This window comes from Aedes aegypti, chromosome 3, assembly GCF_002204515.2.
Source record: "Aedes aegypti strain LVP_AGWG chromosome 3, AaegL5.0 Primary Assembly, whole genome shotgun sequence".
Lineage (NCBI taxonomy): Eukaryota > Metazoa > Arthropoda > Insecta > Diptera > Culicidae > Aedes > Aedes aegypti.
Window position 1 is genome coordinate 197,092,077 of NC_035109.1, and position 26,760 is coordinate 197,118,836.

Here is a 26,760-nt window from a genome sequence, read left to right on the forward strand (position 1 = left end):
GGTTAATATGCACGAATCTAAAAATTATCTAAATTATAATTGAATTTACCCTTTCTCCGTGTGCACGCTTAGGCCACTTTACCTATAAATAGGTATAAACGATATGCCCTCACGCTAAAACTGTCTACCTAAGTTGTGAATTTAGTATACTAAAAATTAAGTACACGATTCTTCTTTCAACTCAAAATCTTTCGGTATTCTCTATCTTTCCCACGAATCTTGTCAAAAATAGAGATAACTACATCTATTCAATGGGGTTAGCTTGTCCCAATGAGCCAAATTTGGTTAAATGCGTTTTTCTCAAGCTTGGGTTGAAATCACTAAATTTTGAGTTGAATAAAAACTTATTAAGGTAGTTTTTTCTTATGGCTTCGAAGGCAAACTACCTAATGGTTCATTCACAAATGTCATAACGCTGAAAATTCCATTTTTTTGACACCCATCCACCCCCTTGTGACTAATTTTCTATAAATATTTTTCGAATTATGAGCTGTAACATTTTCAGCGTTATGAAATTTGTGAATAGGCCCTTAATGCCTACCTTGGAAAGCATTTAAGAGTCATTACACCTTGGAGCCAATTTAGAGTTATTGGGCGCAACTACGATTTTGCGTTGAAACAACTCAGATTTGAGTAGATCCACGTTTCCGTGCACGAGTTTCCTATACACTGTTAATCCATAACTACCCTTTTATGCATAAAATGCTCGTTTTTAGCTGTCAAAATAGTGGGTACTTATGAATTTTAAATAATGGGTGATTAATGCCCATTTCTTAATTCCATCTGTGTATCCATTAAATAGTAAGAAATTGATTAAGAATGCATTAACTGCTGCGGAAAAGCTGGGGCGGAGATAATTATTCAACCTGTGCTTTGATTGCAAAATAGTGTAAAATATGTCGGATTAATCAGAGGTAATTTATGTCTAAAATTATACTATTATCTTATTCGGTATAATGTTGTTTCTAGACTGTGATTCTGTGAAGTTTCCAACGTCAAATTTGGTATAACATAGATATGATTCATGAATTAGAGTACATATTACCCATTTTCTGTAAAAATCTTCTTGGAATAATGGGTAAAAATCACTCTTTGGTTTGACGTACAATCCGTTTACCCATTTAAGAGTACCAGGCTTGTACACTCAGAAATAAAAATAGTCACAGAATTACTAAAGTTTATGCATTAATGACTATTTTCTATCTGCCTCTCTTTCATTCTGCTGTGAATTTCTACACTAAATGTCATTTCGCCTGGGTTGAAGCTGAGCGATGCTTCAACCCAGGCGAATTGACAAATAGGAATAAAATTTCCTGCAGAATGAAAGAGAGGCAGATAGAAAATAGTCATAAATTACTAAAATTTAGTCATTCTGTGACTACCCGTGTTTCTGAGTGTACTATTTTTTTTGAGTTAAACTACACGCTAAGATCAGTTTACCCATAAATAGGTACTTGTTTTACCCATATTTGGGTTTTTGATACAAAACCTATATTATGAGTAAATTATACTGAGAAAAAATGGTAGAATTCACTCATATTAGAAATAACGTAAGTTTACCTAATTATGAGTATTTAGTTTACCCATATTTGGATGAAAAACAACAATTTATTTCCCAGTCACCAAAACAACTTACACTTTGTAATCGGTTATATTCCCTATCAGCTGGTATGGCAACTTTTATTACCATTTCCAGATTCCAGCATTCTTCGTTTTGTTTTGTAAGTATTCTAGGAATAAATTATTCTCGCTGATTATTATTATTCATGTGTTTTATAATTGTTGTACCGTTAACAGTGTCATGCAGAAGGAACTACAAATCGAGCTGACCTTGCAAAATTGTGGAATCTTTATGGTGAGTCTGACTGTTTTTTTTATTGGCTAAATTGTTTAAGAAACCGCGAATAATTCTCTAATTATTTATTCACAGTTTGGTCACTAATTGACATGTTCTCGTACGATGATCTAGATTAAGAATTTTGGAGAGGAACCCGAAGGAAGTCCGTCCTGCCGTCAAGTCTGTGGTTCCTGGAGACATCTGTTGCTGATAAATAAAACTGCATATAAACATGTTTTTGTAAAATCATGTACATAAATGTAATAAATGGATTATTTCATTATAAAAACTATTGTTTTTTAATGATCTATCGTTTATTTAGAAATAATTTAAACCGAAATAAATTACAAAACAATACTCATTTATGAGTAAAACGCATTACTCATTTTTAGAAAAAGAAGCTAAACTCATAAATGAGTAAATGCTACTTTACCCATAAAATGAATGTGTGTACTTTTTGACGATTATGAGTAAACTTTACCCATATTTGGGTAGACTGATCTTAGCGTGTAGTTTCTTTCAAAGTGGGTACTTTTTTACCCTTTGGAGGGTACTTGGATCTTACAGTGTAGGATATATACACGCTAGTCTGATGCTACTTATGTCGAATTCGTTTTTGAACCTAGGTTGGAACTGGCGCAACCCGTTCTGAATCACAGTTTCAACCCCAACCCGATTCAGGTTCGACCGAACTACAATTTGCTTGATGTTGTTTTGTTTATTTGTTGATCACCGACCCAGTTCCTAAAAACGAAAACGACATTAGATTGGTGTCAGATCCAAAAGTAACAAAAGTGCATACATACACTGATTTTTCCAATACTTAAATACTGTTTGAGATGAAACATGACACAGTTTAGGCAATGGTTTAATTTTATTATCAGTGGAATATTCAACTCTCTACCAATTAACATCATTTTTTACATCATATAAACACAGACAAACAGACGTCACACTCTCATCGCTGTTCATCGACCAACTTTTTAACGATTGATTCGAATATCTTGTAGGTGGTCAATCGACCATCGCAGCGCTCGCGTCGTTTTTGTTCGTGTTTGACGTTTACACATTACCGCCACGTGTTGGTCAATCGGCCAACTACAGTGTTTTTAGCATTGGGCGTACTTGTTTTCGCGACTATGATTTTGATCGCGATTTGTTCTAAGTGTTACGTCTGTTTCTCTGTGATATAAATTTTGTTTTTGGTCAATTTTACCTGTTAATTCATTCAAAATTAATAGAGTTCATTTTTTTTAATAAAACAATTTACATGAAAGGGTTTTTTTATCAGTTCTGAACAGAAAGACTTCGCTTGAAATTCGATAATTGAGATGCATATTCTTAATCTTTAAATACGTTTTTAACGACATCGTAAGCATAACAATGTTGATGAGTAAAGGGGTCTACCGTTACGTTGAAATTATAAAAAATAGATACATTATACAAAAATTGTGGCATGAAATGCTATTTTTTTTTTTCAATTTGCTAAATCTGCAACATTTGCATTTTTTTTTTAGGGTAGAAGAACTAGATTTCGCTCCACCCTCCCAAATCATGTAATGGCTTGAATCTCCAATAAAATGCATTGAAGAAACAGTTCACTTTTATCAGAACAATTTGAAATTAAAACATATATCAGCAATATTTTTGCATGACAACTTTATGTTGAATTGAATCTAACGTTGAAATTATAAAAAAAATAGATACATTATACCGTCAAGCCACCATTCACCGTGCATTTAAGAAAGATCTGCACTTCAAATAAATATATAATTTTTCCAAATCATTCAAAGCGAACTACGATACCACTACGAAGCGTGAAATCATACCATAATTCAGGGAAAAATATAAAATTAGTGATGTATAACAAATACTTACTCAAAAACTATGTTTACAAATGTCATGATAAGGTCACCTCGTACCGTTCTATGTCACCATTTACCGTGCAGGTTGGTGCATCATTTACCGTGCGTATAGACTTCGTCATGCTTTAAAAATCGTTGTTGGCGGAGCAACTATGTTGCTAGTAGTGTGCGCTCTCATTTTAAGGGTGTTCAAATCTTATTTTACAATAAAAAACACAGAAAGTTGAAAAAGCAGCTAAATCATTATTTTTTCATTAAAATCGTTATAGGTGGTTTGACTGTATTGTCCAAACCATTTCATATTCGCTCAAAAACTAAATATAAAGTAGTTAAATCACGACATAAAAATAAATCCAATATTACCAAATAATTTCAAGCCTTTTACACAAATGCACGGTAAAAGGAACCATACATATTGAAAAGGGTCCATTCACACTGCTTTTGTGTTTCAACTGAAACACAATAAAAAATATAATTTGCTTAAAATCTCATGGTTCATAAGATGAAATACATCTTATTTGAAGTATCTACAGCAAAACCTGGTTGAAATTATGAAAAATTTGATACTCTAACGTTAAAATGAAATATGTGAATTTTTGGCGTTTCTACTAAGAGTGTTGAAAAATCTCATTATCAAACAGAATTCACATTATTTTGACTACATAAACTAGGTTTTTCAAAATACTTTGTGACAAGAACAACTTCATTTCATAGTTTCATAGTTTGTGAAAATTGTATGCTTCATTTCATAGTTTGTGAAAATTGTATGCCTATTTTATTGGAATTTGTATATGTGCACGGTGAATGGAGGCCGCACGGTGACTGGTGACTTAAGGTGAAGATGAAACGAAGCCAAACTTCGAATTTTCAAAAGCACAAATCTGGAGAACCGAACATCCGTTTAAGCTGAAAACTTGATCGATTGGTCACTAGCTGGTTAACAGTACAAAAATTGTGGCATGAAATGCTATTTTTTTTCAATTTGCTAAATCTGCAACATTTGGTAATTTTTATTAGGGTAGAAGCACTAGATTTCGCCCCCCTCCTATATCATGTAATGGCTTGTATCTCCAATAAAATGCATTAAAGAAACAGTCCACTTTTATCAGAACAATTTTGAAACTAAAACAGAAACTGTTATTTGGATTTCTTATTGACAAACATTTACGAAGATTTCTGTGTAACTGAGTCATTGAATCCATTATGGAAAAATGAAGCGTTTCACACAGCAATCGAATATTCCCTATTCATCCATAAGAATGTAAGACCCAACGACTATGAATACGAGGAAGCCTTTGAATACAAATCAGCAGACTATGAAAAAATTAAATGTAGATTAAATAGTGTTAATTGGCAAGAAATAATCAGAAATGAAGGAAGTGTCGAAACTGCTGCATACATATTCAATGAAATTGTACTAGAAATCATAAAACAAGAAATTCCTTCCAAAAAAATACGGCGGAACCTCAGTACAAAAATTCCAATATGGTATAACAACCACATAAAAAATCTGAAAAATCGGAAGCAAAAGGCACACAAAATTTATAAGAAACACCAGAAAGATGAAAACTTAGTAAAATATTTGGATATTTGCAATCAATTGAATCTTGCCATCAGTGATGCTTTTGAAGAATATAATTCAAAAACTGAACTTGAAATAAAGTCCTGTCCAAAGAACTTCTTCAATTATGTAAAAACAAAACTAAAATCTGACAATTTTCCATCCGTTATGCACCTTGATGAAAATGTGGGTGACAACTCAGAAAAAATTTGCAATCTATATGCAAATTTTTTCCAAGAAATCTATACTACATTTTCGGAAGAAGACCGCGATCGCAATTATTTTGCGTTTTACCCGTTTTTTTCTAGAGATATTGGTGTGAATCAAATCAATGTGCGGGAAATTTCAGACGCTCTAATGAATGTGGACGCTTCAAAAGGTCCCGGCCCTGACACGATTCCACCAATGTTTATGAAAAAATTAGCAAAAGAACTTACAGCGCCATTGTTTTGGCTTTTTAATAAATCCCTTGAATCCGGAATCTTCCCAAAAATATGGAAAAGCTCCTTTTTAGTGCCTATCTTTAAATCTGGCCGAAAATCTGACATACGTAATTATCGTGGTATAGCCATTATCTCTTGTATTCCAAAACTTTTCGAGTCAATTGTCAACGAAAAACTATTTCTTCAAATCAAAAATAGAATTACTGACACACAACATGGCTTCTTTAAAGGTCGCTCGACCTCAACAAATTTACTTCAATTTGTTGACTATTCATTGAATGCAATGGACAATGGAAACCACGTAGAAGCTCTTTATACGGACTTTAGCAAGGCATTTGATCGCATAGAGCTCAATCGGAATCGAGCCAAGACTGCTGAAATGGCTTGAATCGTATTTAACTGACCGCCAACAAATACCATGGTACCATGGTACAATTAACTTGAAATAATTGATATTTTTTTCGCTCAAGACAGTCCTGGAATATATTTCTTGACAGCTTGTACCATGGTATATAAACCAAATAGTCCAAGGTTTTACTATACCAGTAGAACCAGCGTAACAAAAATAATACTTTTGCGTGTCTCAAGGTTTCAATTAAGTGTATCTAGTATATTTGGGATTGTTGTATCTGATGTAGTTCTCAGAAATGTTCCAGCACGTCACAATTTTTAGCTATAGGTCGCCAAAGTTGTATAAAACACTGTTTTCATTGATGGGGTCAAACGGGGTAACTTTGATAGTTTTTTTCGAAGAAAACTAGAATATTTATACATGCTGTTTCAAAGATTTTTAATTTTTATTTTTAAAACTAGTATTGGCATCCTATCTATCGATTGCAATTGAGAGAAATGGAATAGTGAAAAGTGAAAAAGTGATTTGTTTGATTTGTGTCCTCAGTACTGTTGGTTTTTGGCTGCCCTAAGTTCACCGAACCATCCGGAAGTGACAGGCAGCACATAAATTTAGAGAATCAATCCGGTGAGTTTGTTCCAGTATGATACTTTTTCTTTTGTGAGCCTTCCGGATCGTTTTTGTCCGCGTCGTGGAACTTCTGATCGTTTCTTGAACGGAAAATGTTATTTTCGGAGTTTGATAATTATGTTCAGATTGCGCATTCTGTCCGGGCGGGTGTTACGCAACTAACAATCGGTTGTGGATGCTTTTTAACCGTTCGATGACCCTGGAGGGATCGATTCTGCTTTTCGTATAATTTTGAGCAGAAAAACCGACTGTGTTATCCTAGGGTGTTTAGTTCGAACGCGCTTCCTTTCGTTTTTCGATTATCTGAAAATACAATACCACCCAGTACAGTTTTTCAATGGGCACAGTACAGTTTTTCAATAGGCGTGATTTTTTTTTCTTTTTTTTTTTTTACGCGTATCGTTGTTTTATACAATCCGATGACCCTGGAGGGATCGGTTTTGCTTTTTACTGGTTATTGAGCAAAAATATTACTGCACAATCGACAAGCATTTCGCGAAATACTATTTATACTATAAATAAGCTATTGTTATCTCTTTTGATTGCCGGCATTCAAAAGATTAATTTGAAAACGCTTAAACAACAAATATTTATGGTCTATCGCCAGCTTTCTAGGCGAATCCTGACAAAATACCTTCCCCAACCTCCAACTCCGTAGCACTTATGAGGGTGTCGCTGAGTCGGTGGCCTCTCATTAAGTAAGTGCTACATCAACATTTCCTTCCCCTATCCCAAGTTACGGTAAAGATGGGCGTGGCCGGGAATAGCGATATTCATGCTTTTAGTATTCTTGTTTATGATTTGAACAAGGTATACTCCCCTGCCTTGTTCTTGAAAGTAGTCAGGATGAGATTATTAAAAAGAAACATGAATGTTGCTAGTATCCAATCTACGAAGTATACCGTAACTACGCTAACGCTATCTATCGATTGCAATTGATAGATTGCCGAAAAAAATATTTTGAATGGACATATATTTTTTCATATAATTGAAAGTCGGTTTTCTGTTTTGATAATGCAGCATGAATCAAATGAAATTGGATGAATTACGAACATTTATAGAGCATTGCATACCTCTCAGTGTTTATCGTTATATGGAAATTTCTGACTTAGAATGCAAAAATGGTTCTCGCTAAAAGATTTGAGACCATATTCAAGTTCTATTATAACTAGGCTGTCAAATATAAGTGATGAACTATTCAAAACAACATCAAATAGTGGTTGTAGAACGTAAACCTTTCGAAATTGATAAAGTTGCATCAATAATTAATATTCGTATATTATATCTCAAATGTTCTTGATTCACATGAAAATAGCTCTGACATGAAAAGTCATTGTAATATAATTTACTTTTGCATTCGTTTTGCTTAACTGATTGACAGATATTATCTTATTTCGTTTTGCATGTGATGAGTCCCGCACTATCAAAGTTACCCCGTTTCAAGGTACATGAAATTTAAGGTATGATTTATCAAGCTTTTTTTTTGTGTTTTAATCCACCAAGCATGCAAGACATGACTTTATCTCTCATTTCAGATATTTTGGGTTGAAATTGCTCTATAAAATTTAGTTTAAATTGATTTTTATAGCATGCTTGCAGCCTCCATACAAAATTCTTCATTTCTTTTATATGGCAAAATACAATACTTTACGAAACCATGAAAAATTAACTTTTGAGCATCGAAAGCATTATGAACTCTGTTGATAATAATTGTAATACACATGAAGTATGTATTCTGTGGCAAATTAAGCGAATAAATTGGCATACAAGCTGGCAAACTTGCATGCAAGTTGGCTGGAATAGTATTTTTTTCATGTTCAACAGTCAATATCTTAAGAACTCGACGCGCTATGATATTTTTGAAAACTGCAAACGATTCAGCAACATCTAATTTAGTAAATTATGTTATGGTCTGTGATAGCACTAAAAACGCAAGATTGTCGTTTGTTCATTTATTTTTGTTTTGTTTCGTCATATAATTTAATAGCATCAGTCAAATGTCATTGTGTGTGTGCTTACAAATACTTATTCAATCATTGAGCATTTTTCGATATCTCTCTTAGATTCGCTTGGATTCGCATAACAAGAAAATTCAGAACACAGAGGCGCTTAGTTAACTATCTACTCAACTTTTGTTCACCTTTAGTATATGCACCTAATCTCTATTTACCTAGCATAGGAATGTTGCACATAAATATTTGAATACAAACAAGGATTGATGAGTGAGAGGGATGTGAAAAGCATATCTTAGAAAATATTTTCAATGTGGGTGTTATATCTGTCTCTTCCTGTTAGGTGATAATATTCTTAGCATCGTAACCACAGGTGCTTCGAACGATAACGAAATCAAAAATGCTAATACGTAAGATGACACTACTTGTCCTAGATATAAGGTTGTCTGCAAAGATGTCACAATTAGATTAATTAATATACTATTTTTGACTATAAAATACTTACTAAGCTGTTCGGCGACATGTGAATAGGTGAATCAGATTCCATGGCATATATCCTATTCACTATTGGATGCACTAAGTACGCACAGTACGTTACCCTAGAAAATGGATATAGAAGTGGTGCAGATAGAAGATTATTCACCCATCCACCGTGACCTGTCGAACAGGCAATGATGACCCAGGCACAAGACATAGCCCACGCTGTATGACTGAGTGAACTGTATGCCGCTGCTGCTAGTTGAGTTAGTGTCGTATTAAACAAACCAAACAGTAAATATAACATCATGACTACCGATGCAGTCCATCCTGAAATCACAACAAGCTAGAAATATAAAAGTGGTGTATTAGTAAAAAATAAATGGGTTTAATAAATCGGTTTTATGGCAATAGAGAAGTTTGCAGCCCAGACAAGCATAACCACAGCTGCTTCTGCTTGGAAAACAGAAGGTCGTGGGTACAATAGCCGGTCCCATTCGTATGCAATATGCTGTTCTAAAAATCGCTAGTTTTAAAAATAGGATAATACACTGTTCTCCTTTCTCAATTGATTACGATTCTATCTAATCTCCCATCATTTAGTACCATCGCCGGGGGTGAGATTGGGCCAAAATGCGTATGTTTTGATTGATTTTTAAATAACTTTTGTAATTTGATTGAAAATATTCTTCTAAATCCAAAAATACGTTCACGAATAATACATGTGCAAGTGGTGCATTTAATCAACAAACGCGTGCAGTATCATAAGGGCGTAATTGCAATGATCGATTTCTCTTTCGCTAATTACTTGACCAAGCGACTGTTTTGAACAACTCGACCCAAAAAATGGACTCATTCTCATTCTTTGAAGGGGTGGTATTGGGCCCAACAACCAATAATTTAATTCGCAAAATAACAATCAAGATAAATATTCTATACTGTATGGGACCGAAATCCGTACACCTAAGCACTTAACCAAATAAAAACCGCTGTTGAAAATATGTGGATTTGTAAAAGGCAATTTATCACTCTTTTTCTATGACTTTCACATCTTTTAATTGTAATTGTAATTGTAATTGTAATTGTAATAGACCATTTCCGTCAGACCTAACACCCCTGTTTTGTATTTTTTCTCGAAAGATAATATTTTCAAACTAACATTTTTGTGTTTTTCTTTTCTTTTTATGTATTCTTGAATTTTTAATAAATTTTCGAAAAATGACGATTTCACCACTTTTTGAGCCATGCGGAACAAAAATGGTAACCCTAAGCGTGGTGACTTCATTTTTCACCACCCCAGATAAATGGTGAAAACCGTAGAAACTGATAACCCTATGCTCAGCTGTTATTTACGTTTTGAAACGTCAAAAAGAAAATGCGAAATAACATTTGGAATCACAAGAAGCGGTACTTTGTTTTTTTCCCTGCCATCCCGGGTGTAATCAGGCATAAATCTTCTCGGATCAAATCATCTCGAAAGGTAAGTTAATCCCAGCCCGCGTATCAATGAGCCCGGTCTGTAGGGTTCCAGGTTTGATAGCTGGCTCTTTCTGTATGAAAAGTCTGAACGTTTTGTGTTGATCACCATGACATGTTGTGTTTTTCATTCACAGGGAATCGTGAGATACAAACCTGCTGAAAATTAACGGTCCTGCATTAGTCTAGAAGACGGCGGTTTCAATAGAGGCCACAACGCGAGCATCTTCACAGGCCGGAAGACCCTGCCCCGATGGAGAGGGTAACACCAAGAAAACAAGCTCCAGGGTACTGACAACGCGATGGACATTGTCTCGTAACTGGACAGTTCGGCGTTGGTGATGTGTTCCGCCGGTCGATAAAACTGCAGCAAAAGTACGACAAGGAATGCGTTTTTTCAACTCGCCGCTGTGTGGACAAGGATTTGTCGGGTTTGCGACCAGCCACTACCGGAGCGGCTGGAATGCATTTTGCGAACAATATCTTCCCGGAGATTGATCATATTCTGGATGTACCGATACAGGAGCGAAAATATTTTCGAATGTGAAACGTTCCGGGCTTCTTGCGGAGTGGTGGATGATAGGACTTACTGGCAGAGTCCCGAGGCATACTGTGCGCATACGCCTGAGTTGAAAGTGGTGGTACCACGAGCACCGAAACGAAGCCAACGGACGCTAGATGTTCTGCGAGTTGTCAACGACATGACCCTGATCAGGTGGGAATCGTAGTTCGATGGGGACACCCCTTTCCATACGTGTTCGAACCGTTCTACATCCCGGATAAGTTCCGGTGCCTGGCCTGGATCAAAAAGCTGTTCGATTGTTGAGAAGAGCTTGGTCTACAAATTTTGATGGTAATTTGGCATCCAGCTTGTTACGCGTAAGCTATAGAGGTGATCGGGGCAATATGAGCCACCTACGAAAACTTCAAGGATTGCATGGAAAAACTGGATAAACTAATGTAAAACTAAGAAATGCGCCAACGATCAGTGCCGGATTTAGGCTTCGTGGGGCCCGGGTCAAATCCTTAGACGGGGTCCTTGGTACAAAATGAGCCCGATACATGAAAGTGTAGTATTGCGTCAATAAAATAGCCGGAAAACTCCAGAAAAATATTATATTTCTCGAATTTTCACTATACTATACTCACATCGTGAATATTGCGTAAAATAAATCACCGTATAAAATACTTGAAAGTTCGCACATAATGAAGATGAGATAAAATTTTGACTGAATCGTTCTCAATCAAATCCAAAATGAAAAATATATTAGTTGAAATCAAGACTAGATGGTTCATAGAGATTTGAATAACAATAGCCAAGATTATATAAATGTTTTTTTTTATTTCATATTTAATTTTTTTTTTTATTGAACTTGAATGACAGTCGTTATTAATTAACTATTAAATTTGTTGCGCAGATTTTTTTTTCAAGTTTAAAGAAACGAACGATTGTCTAGCGTTACTTTCATCTGATATTCAACTAACTTTTGCGAATAAGGAGGAACTGTTTTCAGAAAAGTGCATGAGCTTCTCTCTTGGTCCAACTGACAACTAAAATACTTGAATTAGCTATTTTAGCCTTCCTCAAGGCTCAAAACTTAGTCTCTTGTTTTATAATTTTGATGTTCCAGATAGGGGCAATATGAACATACGGGGCAAGGATCTCAAAAACAGTGTTTTAATGTCTAGTGTCATTATGACCTGCTAAAGGATGCTTCAAATAGCCACCACAATAAAAACCGTAAAAATATTCGTTTAAACACTCAAGATATTTACAAAAAATGTACAAATTTGTCCTTCGTCATGAAAAGCTTATAATTTTGGCAGTTTTCAATGAAGCCTATGAGACAAATATATTTATTATTCTGGTAAATTTTACCAATACATTGTAAAACAATTTATTATTTTCAAGATGAAGGGGCGGGGCCAAATGAGCCACTTAGATTTAAGCAAAACAAACGATGTTTTGAACATAAAAATGCATTGCCTAAATATACCAGATTATTTTTTTCCAGCATAGTCATCTTTATGTACCATTACAAGTGGAACACTTTGCTAGAAAATACGTTGAATCAAGTATCGCAATTTAGTACTAGTATAACATGGTCTGTTTACTATGTATTATGTATCTTTAACAAATAAACCGCTAGAATCAATAATTTCAAGCAAAGCTGATACAGTTTCCTTTCCAATAATGTACCCTTCATCACTAACTCTTCTCTATACTGTTTTAAATAAAAATCATTCGATTGAATGAGGTGGCTCATACTGCCCCGTAGGGTGGCTCAAAATGCCCCATAGGTCACCAACCACCCCGTAGAAAAACATGGTTTTCCAAAAAGTTCCTAAAATAATTTTCATGTTGATGTTAACATTAATTATAGACGTAACATGGAAGATAGCATTTTATAAAATCACTTGCATTTAAACCATATTTTTGCTGTTTTTTATGCATTCCATGACGTATTCCTTAGGCGGCCCATATTGCCCCGATCACCCCTATTAACAGTTGTGAAGAACCATGCACACTTAGACCATATGCAGATGAAACTATGGTCTTTGTAAATAACCCACGAACCGAAATCTTGCGAATACTATAGCAAAATTACATCGATAATCTATCTATCCATTTGGGCTAGTAATTTGAGGATCGAAGAAATATAATTATATTTATATTCTTTAGATTTGGATAAAATTTATGGTAAATTCAGAGCCCTTAATGAAAATTACAATATTTAAACAAATTATTTGGGCATGAGCCAAAATACTGGTGAATTCTAAGCTTTTGGTAAAAAAGGCAATATCTAAACAAAACCTTTAAAAAATCTGACACGCAAATAAAAAAGAGTACATCAGAATATGGAAACATCGAATTTTCTGTAGAATTTTAGATGTGTTTGATAGAATATTGTGCATTCAGATTAACTTTAGACCAAAGTTAATTTATTTATTTTTTTGCCCCCTTGCACTATGGGCCAGAAAACAAAATTTCGCGACAAAATTCCAAACACTTCCAAAATGAACAAAAAATAATCTAAAAGTAATACAAACTTAAGGAAGCATGCAAATGTCGTGTTTGGAATGACTAAGATTCATTTTGAATTGAATTGAGAATATTTGTAAAGATTATGAGTATTTGGGAAAATATGTAAATATAGGCATTATTATTTGATATTCGCTCATAAATCATTTTACAAAATAAATAGTGTATTTTCAAAGATATGTTTCAAACATTTGAAAGTATTTTGAAGATACACTGTTAAGCTTCTCTGAATACAGTCATCCCTCCACTCGATATCGACTCATGGAACCATACTAAAAACATAAACTCATGGTTACTATGATGCTCCCTTCAAACAGCTTTCCAAAGAATAGGTGTTCCATGACTCGATATTTCCATGAGTCGATGGTCCCTTCAATATCGACTCACGGAGGTTTTACTGTAGTAAAAAAGCATGAAAAATGTGATCATAGTTATCATAGTTGTTTGGAATGCATTGACAACTGTTTATTTGATGTATTTATTGGTTTTTCACCTTACATTTGTATTTAATTTACTATTGAAATTTTCTAACGCAATATTGTTACTGTACATAACCTATGAAAAAGCCATACAATCATCAGAGAGTTATATAGGCATGGTTCAAAATGGAACAATATAATATGAATTACATATTTGTAGATGCTATGCTGATTTAAAATGTGACCATTCAAATTGTTTGAAACGTTTCAATCAAAATCACTTTCAAATTATTATTTTCAGAAATATTCAAGCTGTATTGGAGGCCTAACTTGATATGTTAAAACATCAAAACATCTGGTTTACACAAGCTTATGAAATTCATTATATGATTACGTGCAGCAAGCTCTTATATAAGAAACGTGATTTTTTGTCCAGATCTCAAGTAGAATTAAAAATCTTCATTTCCTTTCGCCGGAATAAGATGATTGTTTTATGTACAAATGAATAGTTTATCTGATTAAACTAGTAACATTCTCCCGACAACATTACGCTTAAATAGCCGATATTTCTGGTAGGAATTTAAAAGGATTAAAACGATTTTTTAACGTTCTTCGTTGATGGCCATTGACCTGGCCATTTGGTGCTGTCTTTTTTATTATTCTTTTCTTTCATTATTTTGTACTGTATTTTTCTGATAATCCAACGTAGTTTGGGAAGATAGTACAGGAGGTTGCCTAATTCTTTTATAATCTATGAGGGCAAATCTATTCACTCTATGTGAACCATCAAACTTAAAACGGGCAAGTTATCGATGTTTCTACTTAATTTTCATAAATTTTGTAAAATATTATACCATTTTTTTAATCCTGTTTGAAAAATAATAAGCAGAGTTTGTATGATAGTATTTAGAAAATTTCTACTGTCTATATTCAATTTAAGCCACTGCGATTTGAACAAAAAAAAAACATAGACACAAAACAATCTCAGCCGTCTCATATTTCTTCAAAAATCTAGTATTTTTACCTGAATGTTGTCCAAAAACCACGCATTAGTCCCTATATCGCGAACCTCAAACAGATTCCTCTGTTATGGTCTTATCATACCTTATAAATCATGGCCTCAAAGAATATTAGCAAAATTATTATTTTTTGTAATTTTTCAACCGACTCACTGGATGTCACCTAGCTCACGAACGGAAATTTACTCAAAAGTAGTGGATTATGACTGCTTGAGTTGTTTTATACCAATCAAACTTATTAAATTTGTGATTGTATGAACAGCAGCAAAGTTAAAAATATGAGGTTAACAAATCAACCAAATTATCGCATGTACTTAAACCGATGTATCTCGGCCATCCGCAAATATATGCAAAAAATTTTGGTAGCACATGAAAGAGTGGAGTCTAGGCTTCCACTTCATAATGGTTGCAAGTCGAATACGGTGGAATACCATAACTTTTAAGGTGAAATAGTAAAAATATAGTGAATATTACTGGTACATTGTAAAATCAATGCTTCAATTTAAAATTAACATTATTTTTATACCAGACATGTAAAATGCACTTAATTTGCTTTCCAAAAATTTACTCACAATAATTTTTCTTGCCATTTTCCCCCTCAAACCAAATTTTCTTAAGATAGGGTGAAATTCAAGTTTTACATTATAGACAATATTGAGCCCCATAAAGTGCAATGAAATAATGTAATTAATCAAATAAGATAGTTGGTATACAGTTACACATGTTCTCAATAATGAGAAATTCATCTCAATTATTAATTTTATTAATAAAAGGTTTTTGGACTTTTGTCGCGAAATTTTGATTTCTGGCCCATAGTGCCTTGGCACCCCCCCCCCCCCTAATCCTGGCCTGCCAACGATTTTAAATCTACGAAAATTTAAGTATACTAAAATCACTGAGCAGTGCAGTAAACGTGACCGAGTCAATGGTATAGCCTCCCCTATATAGGGTGCAGAACCACTTGAATACTTCCATGATTCACTTTGGCATGGGGGGTTTTCTCGGCCGAAATGTCTGAAACTTTGCAATAAGAAGCGCATCAGTACGACGCACATTGTAGCCAAATATGAGCTTTGTTGCTCTAAAACAAAACCCATTGCCGAAGTGAAACAAAAGTGCCAAGAATAGGATCCGGCTCCCTAGCATTATTTTTCAAACTGTGAAACCCATCGTTCAACACAGAAGGTCGTAAGTAGTGATCCATTATAGGAGAGATTCGCGGAAGCTGACATTTTTGTCAAAGTGTGAGCCATAGGATTTCACCAAGGATTTATTCAGAAAGTCTTGCACTCTTGCAGACATTCTTTGAGACATTCTTCAAAAAAATTTTCTAAGAAACTATTCAGGACTTTTCCAGGGAATCGTAAAGTCATTTTTAACACATTATTGGCAAAATCCCTGAACGTATCGCTATAACAAATCTTCTAGAAATTGATGAAATTCTCTTGCGACGATCTCTGAAAAGAGAAAGTCTTGAAGGTTTCTCTAGATAAATTGCTAAAATAATTAATGGAAAATAATCAATTGAATACCTGCATAAAATCTTCCAGGATTTTTCTGGAGGCATTCTTTGTAAAATATCGAAAAGAGTCCATAAAGAAAATACTGTGTAGAAATTTTCGAAATAATTGCTGTAGTATTTGCTAATGTGAAATTTGAAATGAAATTTTGATGAATCCATGGAGGTTTTACTTAGAAAATTACTAGAGAATTGTTTAGAAGACGTGAAGGAGTAGTAATTCATGGATTAAATGAAACATTTCTAGAAAAAAATATTGATGAATCACTGGTCGAATTGCTAGATGAATTTATAAAAAAAAGATCTTAATTGTTTTCTACTAATAATGCCTGGAAGAGTTAATTCCAGAAGGAATTCGTATGAAACTGATTGGAGAAATCAGCGTAGGAACTTTGCAAAACATTCTTGGGAATTATCTTGGAAGAACTTCTGTAAGAACAGATTCTTGAAAGAAAAAGTAACTACTAAAAAACAAAAATTATTTTTCATATTTCGCTACACAGTTGAACCGAGTTTTGAACTTACGCGGTACGTATCTTCCATAAAAAATATCTGACTGTATTTATTATTACTAAATACAGTAGGAAGATAAAAATAGAAACTAAAACCATCACTTAAACTCGTTATAATAACTAACAATCAATCCTAAAGCAATCTGATGAAATTCGTGTGAATTCTATAGTTCCTTAATAAACAAGGATTTCTGAAAGAACTCCTGGACTTTTAAGAAAGTTTTAGAAGATATTCTAGATAAATTGCTAAGATAATTAAAAAAAAAAATAAATCAATCGTTTCTCGGAATAATATCTCGCTGGATTTTCTATAGGAATTCCTCGAAAAACATCGGGCAAAATCCCTAAAGAAATTTGTATAGAAATTAAAGGAGGATTCAGGTACTATATATATATATATAGTATGAACTGGCGTGGAGCCTTAAATTAACCTTGGAAGAATCCATGATTAGTTTTTCAACGTGTTATAGACATGTTTGGAATAATTACAAGATTACTACTTGGATGATGTACTGGCGCGAAATACTTACCCTCCGTCAGAATAGCTTTATGATGAATCTCAAGTTGAATTTATTGGAAATTTCCTGGAAGAGTTCTTAACTTCCTCGTGTAACCTCTCAAGGAAATGTGGATTTCTGAGAGAAAACTTGGATATGGAATGGAATTCATATAAACACGCGGAGGAAAATTCTACGAGTGGCGTCGGTGTCGTATAGCGAGGTGACAATTCTCGACTCGAGTGAAGTGACTCGCCGTACAAATCAAATGGAGAGTCACTTCACTCGAGTCGAGAATTGTCACCTCGCTATACGACACCGACAATTGTCACCTCACGCCACTCGTAGAATTAATCCAAAAGTTTCTTGTAAAAATCCCTCCGCTTCTTTCGAAAACTTTGTGGATTGATTCCCTAAAACAACAACTAAAGAATTCGGTCGAAGGGTTGGTGGAAAAAATATTGGAGGAAATCCTAGGATAGTCTTAGAAAAACATCCAAAGTAATACCCAAGGAAAATACTGGAGGTAGGTAATAGCGTTGAAGTGCTCAAGGATTTCCTGAAGGAATTCCTCTAAACATCATTTGAAAATTTTCTGCTTTAAATTCTGGCAAAAATGACTAGAACAATTTTTGTAGAGATCCCTGAAGGAGCTCCTGAAAGTATTCTAGATGAAATCTCTGGAGAAATTACTAGAAAAATTTATGAAGCTTTTTCCCCAGGAAACTGCGACGAAATTACATCAAGGTTTGCTGCAAGGATAAGGGTACATTTAAAAATTTTATAACACTGAATGGAGTGGTTGGTTGGCTATACTCATGATGTTACGGCTCATACAAAATTTGCAGAACATTTATACAAAAAGTGTACGAGGGAGTGGTTAGGGGTTTAAAGTGACCTGTTTTGGCCTTAGGAAATATCTGAATGAACCTCAATAATGAAAGAAAATGGTAGACACTATTGGTATATTTTTGATGGAAGGTCAAAATAACCTTCCATTAAAACTATACTTTTTAGCGACTTTTATTAAAATAGACACCTAGTCCCTAATAAGAGACATGTTACCAGCCCTGCTAAATATAGTGACTATACGTGAGAAGAGCTTTTCACTTAGAATGCATCCTCAGTCACTGTAATCTCTTTCCTTTAGGCATAAATAATGAATACTTATCTTAATAACACTTGTCTCTTAAAGTTTTGTCTTCGGATGTATCGATACTGGATCAAAACCTACCTTTGGCTTTCAACTTCAAGTTCCGCACAATACAACACAAACATTCGCAAGAGTCGATGGATACCAAAGCGTTCCGGAAACTGTTCGAATTCCATTCATGCAGCATGTCGTCTGTTCCAAGCGTTCCAAGCATATAACTGGAAAGTTGAAGAATAATTCTTCAATAAAAACAATCATTGTTTTACGTTGTCCTTTTTTGTAATGTTTCCTGCTGCTCTTGATCCAGTACGCGGTGTTCCACGGGCAATGTTGTGATTTATCGCAGCAGTACTTTCAGAGACGTTAAAGCTCTGAGACACTTCGGACGGATGTTTCAGTTCTTCAATCTTGGTGCCAATCGTGCCAATGTACTCGTAGCTGGTCTTAAAATCGATGACCGCCGATGAAACACTGGTTGTGCACTAGACGGGAGCTATCCGGACATTAACAATAACAATTAATGAAGATATAAATAAAAACAAAAATATTTGACAGTCAGCTGATAATATTCACCACAACGTTCGTGGTAAATTCAGGGGGGAACAGGGGGTCAAGAGGGTTTCCAGCATAAACAAAAATGTTGGAGACCGTGGGGTGATATGGCGTGCCGCCAGTTTTTCATTGTTTTTCAATAGTTAGAGGCTTCAAAACATATGGGTTACTTGGGAAAGTTTGATCAGTAAATTGATAGGAAGCTTATGAGCGAATAAAATTTTTTCACGGAAATGGTCTATTGTAATTTTATTGTTAACATCACGTAAACTTATTGGTAACAACCATTATTCAAGTCAAGGAAGTGAAGATACAAATAAGAAAAATTAACAGCGGACAGTTAATCAAAGAATCACATCTTAATTTCTAACAAGTAACTTAGTCACTGTCGAGTATGCTCAGCGTCCAGAGCAGCTTTGAAGGATGTCATCGTAGGGGATCTTCTGGTTGCTACTGCCAATCGATTCCAGCATTGTGCCCCGTATATCAGTATACTTTTCCCGGAAGCTGTTGTATGGGCTGGCACAACGAATGAAAGTGTCCTGTCCATTCGTCCTCTTCGCAGATGTTGCAGGAGGTAACTGGGTAGTTCACTATGGTACCCTTTTCTCAAGAGACAACAGGTCCGGTGGTGATAGTTCGCATCGAGGTCTCGTCCAAATACGGAATTCCGGAAAGTAGCAGTCGTGTCGCGTCTTTTCAGATTGAACACAAATCTGACTGCTGATTTAAACGCTCGGTTTAATTGTTGCTTTTGACCAACAGAGAGGCCAGGGTAGTATACCGTATCGCAGTACATGAAGAGAGGTCCAATTACTGCTACAACCAGCTTTCTGCGGGTTTCGGTAGACAAAATGCTCGAAAAACGTCTAAACGTGCGAAGTGTATTATAGACGTTCCTAGTAACATCGTTGACTTGTTCAGTCCAACAGAGGTTGCTGTCCAATTTCAGGCCGAGATTTTTCACGCTACTGGAAAGCTGGATGGGTTGCGAACAGAAGGAGATGCTGTTGTTCGGGGCGATGGTGCCGTTGCGTGAAAAGATGATGGCCTGCGTTTTTCTCGGATTGGGAAACAGTCCATTGGAAATCGACCAGCGTTCGATTGATGCAAGATCCCTGTTAATTTTGTCCACTAGTACGTCTACTTCCGCAATCCGTCCAGAGGCATACAGCTGCAGGTCGTCGGCGTATAGGTGATATTCACATTCAATTACGTCGGCTATGCTATTGATATATAGACTGAACAGCATCGCACTTAGGCACGAACCTTGAGGCGTTCCGTCTTCCACTGGTAGCTCTGTTGAATAGTCGTCTCCTACACGGACAACCTGGCTTCTTCCACTGAGATAGGACGATATTAAATTGATCGCAGAAGGCGAAAAATTGAATTCGCGTCGTAGTTTGTCTTCAAGCTTCTTGTGTTTTACACAGTTAAATGCTAGTGAAAAATCTACTAGCACCATCAGGGTACATCGCCCGTTATCTAGGTTCGCATAAATATCATGTGTTACCTTAGACAGCGCTGTACTGGTACTGTAACCTCTTCTGTATCCAGATTGGTTGGCAGCGACAAGTGGAGGTTCTGCTTCCTTCAGGTATTCAGAAATTTGCAGAAGCAGGATTTTTTCCAGCATCTTTGAAATTGACGGTAACACGCTAATTGGACGAAAGTCTTGTGGAGTGGCGGGGCATGTCTTCTTGGGAATAGGGGTAACTACTGCCTTTTTCCAGATGGAGGGAAAACATTTGGTTTCGATCATAGCGTTGAAGATGTTGACTAATACAGGGAGTATAGTGGGGCTCAACAGCTTAATAAACGTTACTGGTACACCATCGCTGCCAACTGCACTCGTCTGAATTTCAAATATGGTGTTAGCGACCTCGCGCACGTTCGTGGGTCGAAAAGCGAAAGCATTTGGTCTAGGATTTTCAACTGGTTCATTTGGGAGAGGATGGTTTCTGACGCCGTTGAAGGGTTGCGTTACATTTTGATTTGCGAGAGATAGATGACCTTCAGAGAAGAATCGATTTAGGGCTTCAGCATCTACAGGATCCTCGGGTGAAACGTTTTTAGCACTGTTATGGATCCCTTCACGGCGCAAGTTACACCATAACTTTTTAGCTGGTAGAGAGCAATCAAAATTACGCTCAGCGTAACGCTTTTTGGCCTTGAAGATTAGTGTTTTTGTTCTATCTCTTTTCTGCACGTAGTCACGCCATTGGGCGTCTCCTCTGACTCGATTTGGATTCCTACTATAGAGAGCAAAAGCCATGTCCTTAAGTGAAATCTGTCGCTCGATTTCCGCAGTAATCCAAGGCGTTCGTCGGTCGCGGACTGTGATTGTGGTCTCGGGGGCATGATGTTGCATCAGGGACTGTAGTGCAGACGTGAGTAGTTCTGCCTTCGTGTTCACATCTGTTGCGTTATTAATTTGATGCAGATTGCTGGTTTGGAAATCGATCTGGAGCGCCTGAGGATCAATTCTCCTAAAGTTACGTACCTTAATGCGTTGAGGGCGAGGATTTTGAACACGAACATTGGCGACTAAGAAGATGACTTCGTGGTCGGAGATAGTATTTCCAGTAGACGTCCTAGAGCACTGGATTAAAGCAGGTTGGTCAGTTACCATAAGGTCAATTGTTGTAGAGCTGCTCTCGGTAATACGCGTTGAGGATGTGGGCAAAACTGTGAGACCGAAAGTGGTGTGGATTTGATGAAGTGCCGCAACATTAGCTGATGCTGTCGTTGAGGCTACATTGATGTTATAGTCACCCAGGAGATAGGTCTGATCGAGGTCGAAATCCATCAAATCAACCAGAAGCTTCTCGTATTGTTGAGCGAATAGTGGGTTAACCCCGGAAGGATTGTATATAACACCTACTCCAACTTTGAGGTCGTTTACCTCGGCGCGAACTACTAGGTATTCGAGTCGCTTATTCTTCGGTATTTGCGGATCATGTTCTGATTTCAGTATCGGCACTGCTTTCACACCTTTGCGGACATACAGCCCAACTCCTCCATACGTTTTGCTTCCACGGCCTCCATTGCGTGGGAGGCAGTGTTTAATAAAATTATAGTCGGGAACTCGAATTGGACCGACTGGTGCCGATGATTTCAGCTTTGTTTCAGTTACTCCAAAAAAGTGGTATGTTTGTTTGTTAAGTAGTAACTTAATTCCGTCGATGTGTCGTTCTAAACCTCGTACGTTGAGGTGGCCGATACGCAAATTTGATATGTTCGGACGTGGCATATTCATTATTTTTGGAATCGTCGTCGTAGTTCATGCGGAAAGTTAGTGGTGGTTAGACGAAAGGGAAATCTGAGTCGATTCGGCGTCGAAAAAACGGATGAATCATTTGTGCTGTCTGCGAATCTTACTAACTCGAGCAAATGCTGAGAATCCTTCACAAGGGTATATCGTTGATTACCTGGTAGTAGCACTGAGACACTGTCGTGCCGGACGAAAACTGATCGAACGAGTTTCTTCTGTTTCATTCGAAGCGCAAGATTTCGGGCACGGAAACTGGAGATGGACGTTCATGGTGAATCGGTAGTCAAGTGGCATACCAATTCCAAGGTTGCAAAGCCTGAAATCCTTATGTCTTTCGTAGTACTTTTGGAGAACGGACTGTCGAATCTTATTTCCGTCGAAGACGATTACAATCGTAGGTGATATCGACCTGTCGGTCCATTTTGAAGGATTGTACGGTAGACGGAAACACGTTTTGACTATACGTTTCAGCTAGCTTCACACCGGACTCGATGATTTCGAGTTTCTGATCGATATTGTTCAGAATTTTGTCGTTTTTCTCACACTTAGCTTCAGTGCGAATCATCACTTGAATTTGATTCTGAAGACGTTGCATCTGCTTTTTGGTGCCAGCTTGGATGGTAGTGAGTTCATCCTGCAGCTTTTGAAGCTTGGCACTGAGCGCCTGGATCTCGTTCTTCAAGTGCTCAAGATCATTGTTGGAAACAACGTTGATTGGCTCGGATTTGAGAACAAGATTTCCCTTTGGTGCACATCGCTCGCAAAAGTACCAGTACTTTTGGATTTCCGGCATGCATGTTTGGTGTATGCCAACACAAATAGTGTGATACCACTCTGAACACCCGTCGCAGTTGATCCATTCGACAGGTAGTTTTTTCTTGGCTTTGCTGGACTTCTTTCCCTTCTTCGACGGTGGGTCGGGACGATTGCAGGCTTTGCAAATATCTACATCGGACATGTTTTGGTGGTACTATCACGACTGAACGACGATTCCAAGTTTACTAGTAAATTACAGTTGCATAGTGATGATTACGGGACTTTCGGGGCAAACTAGTTGAGTTCAGGCACTGGAAATTTAATGAAACACGACTGCCGGAAGCTCAGACAATGGCTGCAATTCACGACACACACAGCAATACGCCCCAGCGCTGGCGGTTCTTCGCGACACGTAGGCACTTCAGATGGTAACGTCTGTCAGGGGCCCCGACGGTGGCTGAATTCCTGATTTCATCTACACGCACTTCAATGTTTTGTTATTGTCGTAACGTAGCGACAGTAGTTGAGGACCACGAATTAAGGTTATGTTTAGCACGCAGTAGGCAGCGTTTGAAAATCGTTACTTAGGGGAAATTATGTCCTGGAAACGCTTAAATTTCACTATACACTGGTCCGCGATCACCAACTAAACTCTTTAGTCACTAAAACAGCATTAGGTCCGCGTTTTTCGCTAGTTAAAATTAAATTTTCACAGGAGCGTCGTCAAAGGTGACTGCCTCCATCCAGTGCTGCCTGACTGACATATTTAATCCCAAAATGAGCCTGAAGTTTAGTAGAAACCTTAAAAAGACAAGAATTAAAATCACTTGTCTTGAATCGAAATCCGTACACTCTAATAAGGTTGAATCAAAATCCGTACACCCGTGATTCGAAATCCGTACAGCTGCCTTAAATTCAAAACTCAAATGCTAAAGACGTCAATTTTATTCCAAGTAGGCATCAAACTTCAACATGATGCTTCCAGCAGCATATTCAGAATAATTAGACGCACTGACCACTCTATAGTAGGTTCCAGATGCCCTGGGGGAAGTGACCAATTTGGAATATATTTAGAACTATATCAGTATGGGCATCAAACTTCAGGATGTTTGAAAATGATAATTCCGGAAGCATTTCCAGAACCACCGACTGACCACTCTATAGTAGGCTCCAGGTGCTCCGGGGAATGTGGCCAAATCAAAACATGTCCGGAGTTACTTCCATATGGGTATCAAATATTAATATTTTCGAAGGTGATGCTTCCGAAAGCACTTCCAGAACCACCGGCTGCCATGACAACTGAATAGTAGGTTGGAGGTACTCCAATGGAAATGGCCAATTTCACACATGTACGGAATCATATAAATTTTGGGTAACAAAGATTAATATTTATAAAATTCATGCTTCCGAAAGCAGTTTTAGAATCCCCGTCTACCATGGAAAGTAGGTTCCATGTTCCTTGGAGGATGTGGAGCATTTTTAGAACCACAAGATGTAATAACCACTCTATAGTATATGCCGAGGGACCCTAGAGAATTGGCCAATTCGGAACATGACCAAGTCTCTCGGGGCACTTGTAACCTGTTATACAGTGCTCTAGCAGCCGCTGGTTCTGAAAATGCTCCCGGGAGCTTTACCATCTTTTGAAGTTTGACACCCATATTGATATGATTCCAGACATGCTCCTAATCGGCCATTTCCCCCAGGGCACCTATTATACAGTGGTCCGTGCATCTAACGATGTTGCCGAAAGCACAATTTTGAAGTTTGATGCCCATTTGGATATAGCTGCGGATAATATTTACATGTAGGGAAAGTGTACCAGTTATGGCCATAGTGGTTCCCTATTTGGCCATATGCAAAATTTGGATAACTTTTACAATTTTAATCTTTTTGAATGTTTTAACATCAAGATTTATCCTTTGTTTTACTGCTAAAACACAAAAGATTTTTCAAAATGTGAAGGCATTCAAGATATCACGTATGGCGAAATAGGGAACCACTATGGCCATAACTGGTACACCTACCCTAAATGCATGATTGGAAATGCGAACATGACTGACCATATTTTTCGGAACCAGTTTTACGGAAATGGTCATATATCTGAAGATTTCTAACGAATCTTAATCCGTTCACCGGCATTTAACTTCTAATTAGTTCTTATTTCAAGAAAAATTGTAGACATCTATACAACTTCACATCGCACAAAAATACAAACCACAGAAAAAATGCCATTTGAACATGATCTCGGAATATTCGGAACATTTCCGGTGTCCGAAGGCTAATATGCATGGCCAAGCAAGCTCCTGATACTAGACTAAATTTGCCGTCGACTGTTTCTGGATGCATCCAATTTCATCCATTTTTTGTAAAGTTATAAGCATTTGAGTTTAGGCAAAATTTTGCCTATCTCAATCATTTTGCCTATCTCCTGTATTTATTACTGCATCTCTGAAGGTGATTTTCAAAATACCTACAGCATTCGCAGCTTTCGGGAATTATTGGCCATTATACACTGCTTCAACGCCTTTTCCTTAATCATCAGCGTTTTATTTCAGCTTCATACTATCATATTTATTGGCTGAAACGTGATGAAATATGTTAAAGTTTTGCACTGTAGGGATTAAGATTCAATTTGGAATTATGAATCAAAATCCGTACAGCACAATAGTCCTCCCAAACAATTATTGAACTGCTCAGAAATATCATTTACTCCTGAGGAATTACAAATACTCACTATAAGAAGTCATCATGGTCAACAGTTGGTTCAGACAGAATGCGAATTTGACTATTAATATGTTGGAAACTATTCTCAGTCTTCTTAGCAAATCACTAAGAAGGCACACAAACCAATCATTACAATTATGAGCGGTCACATTTTGATTTTTACGATTTTTAAATCATGGCCTACTTGTATCAAATTAGCATGAACAACAACTTATAACTTATTGTAATTAGATGTGTAATTTTAAAATTGTATATGTATTCATTTTAATACTTAAATAATGAAAATTCAATCAAGTGTACGAATTTCGGTGCTGTACGGATTTCGATCCCACACGGTATGAATCACCTGACAGTGAGATTTGGAAATAGTAGTCATCCACTAAAAAGTGATATTTTTAATAAAATCTTTAAATTGATCATTAGAAAAGGCCTTATGTCACTAGTGTTTTCAATGATTTATTAAAAATAAAATTCTTCGAGATCTATTTTTTTGATTGCAGCTGATGATGTTTTTAGGGAAGGTGTCCCAGAAAGTATGGGCACAACTTCACCATGCTGCCATTTGAAGACTATTGTAGTTACAAAAAAAAAAAAAAAAATTAACGCATTTGCTTCTTGCATCCATCAAGCATATATTTTGGATCTGGAACGATATATTTCACTTTACATTTCAAAACGGCGTTCAACTGCTTGTGT

General features: G+C 36.5%; 1 protein-coding gene and 1 long non-coding RNA gene across 4 annotated transcripts in view; one reads left to right on the forward strand and one right to left on the reverse strand.

Moving 5' to 3' along the window:
* Nucleotides 1–8,625: 8,625 nt before the first annotated feature.
* The window catches only part of LOC5568988 (nose resistant to fluoxetine protein 6), a 134,347-nt gene continuing 116,212 nt past the window's right edge, over nt 8,626–26,760 (reverse strand). For all 3 annotated transcript variants that reach the window (XM_021849377.1, XM_021849378.1, XM_021849379.1), the window contains exons 9-10: nt 9,146–9,463; nt 8,626–9,086 (exon numbers count right to left, since the gene is read on the reverse strand). In XM_021849377.1, the coding sequence (XP_021705069.1) occupies nt 8,961–9,086; nt 9,146–9,463 (444 nt within the window). In that variant the 3' untranslated portion in view covers nt 8,626–8,960. The remainder of the gene's footprint in view (nt 9,087–9,145; nt 9,464–26,760) is intronic.
* Nucleotides 10,604–11,837, forward strand: LOC110677821. The gene is made up of 2 exons (XR_002501214.1): nt 10,604–10,669; nt 10,731–11,837. It is a non-coding gene; the product is annotated as an uncharacterized LOC110677821 (long non-coding RNA).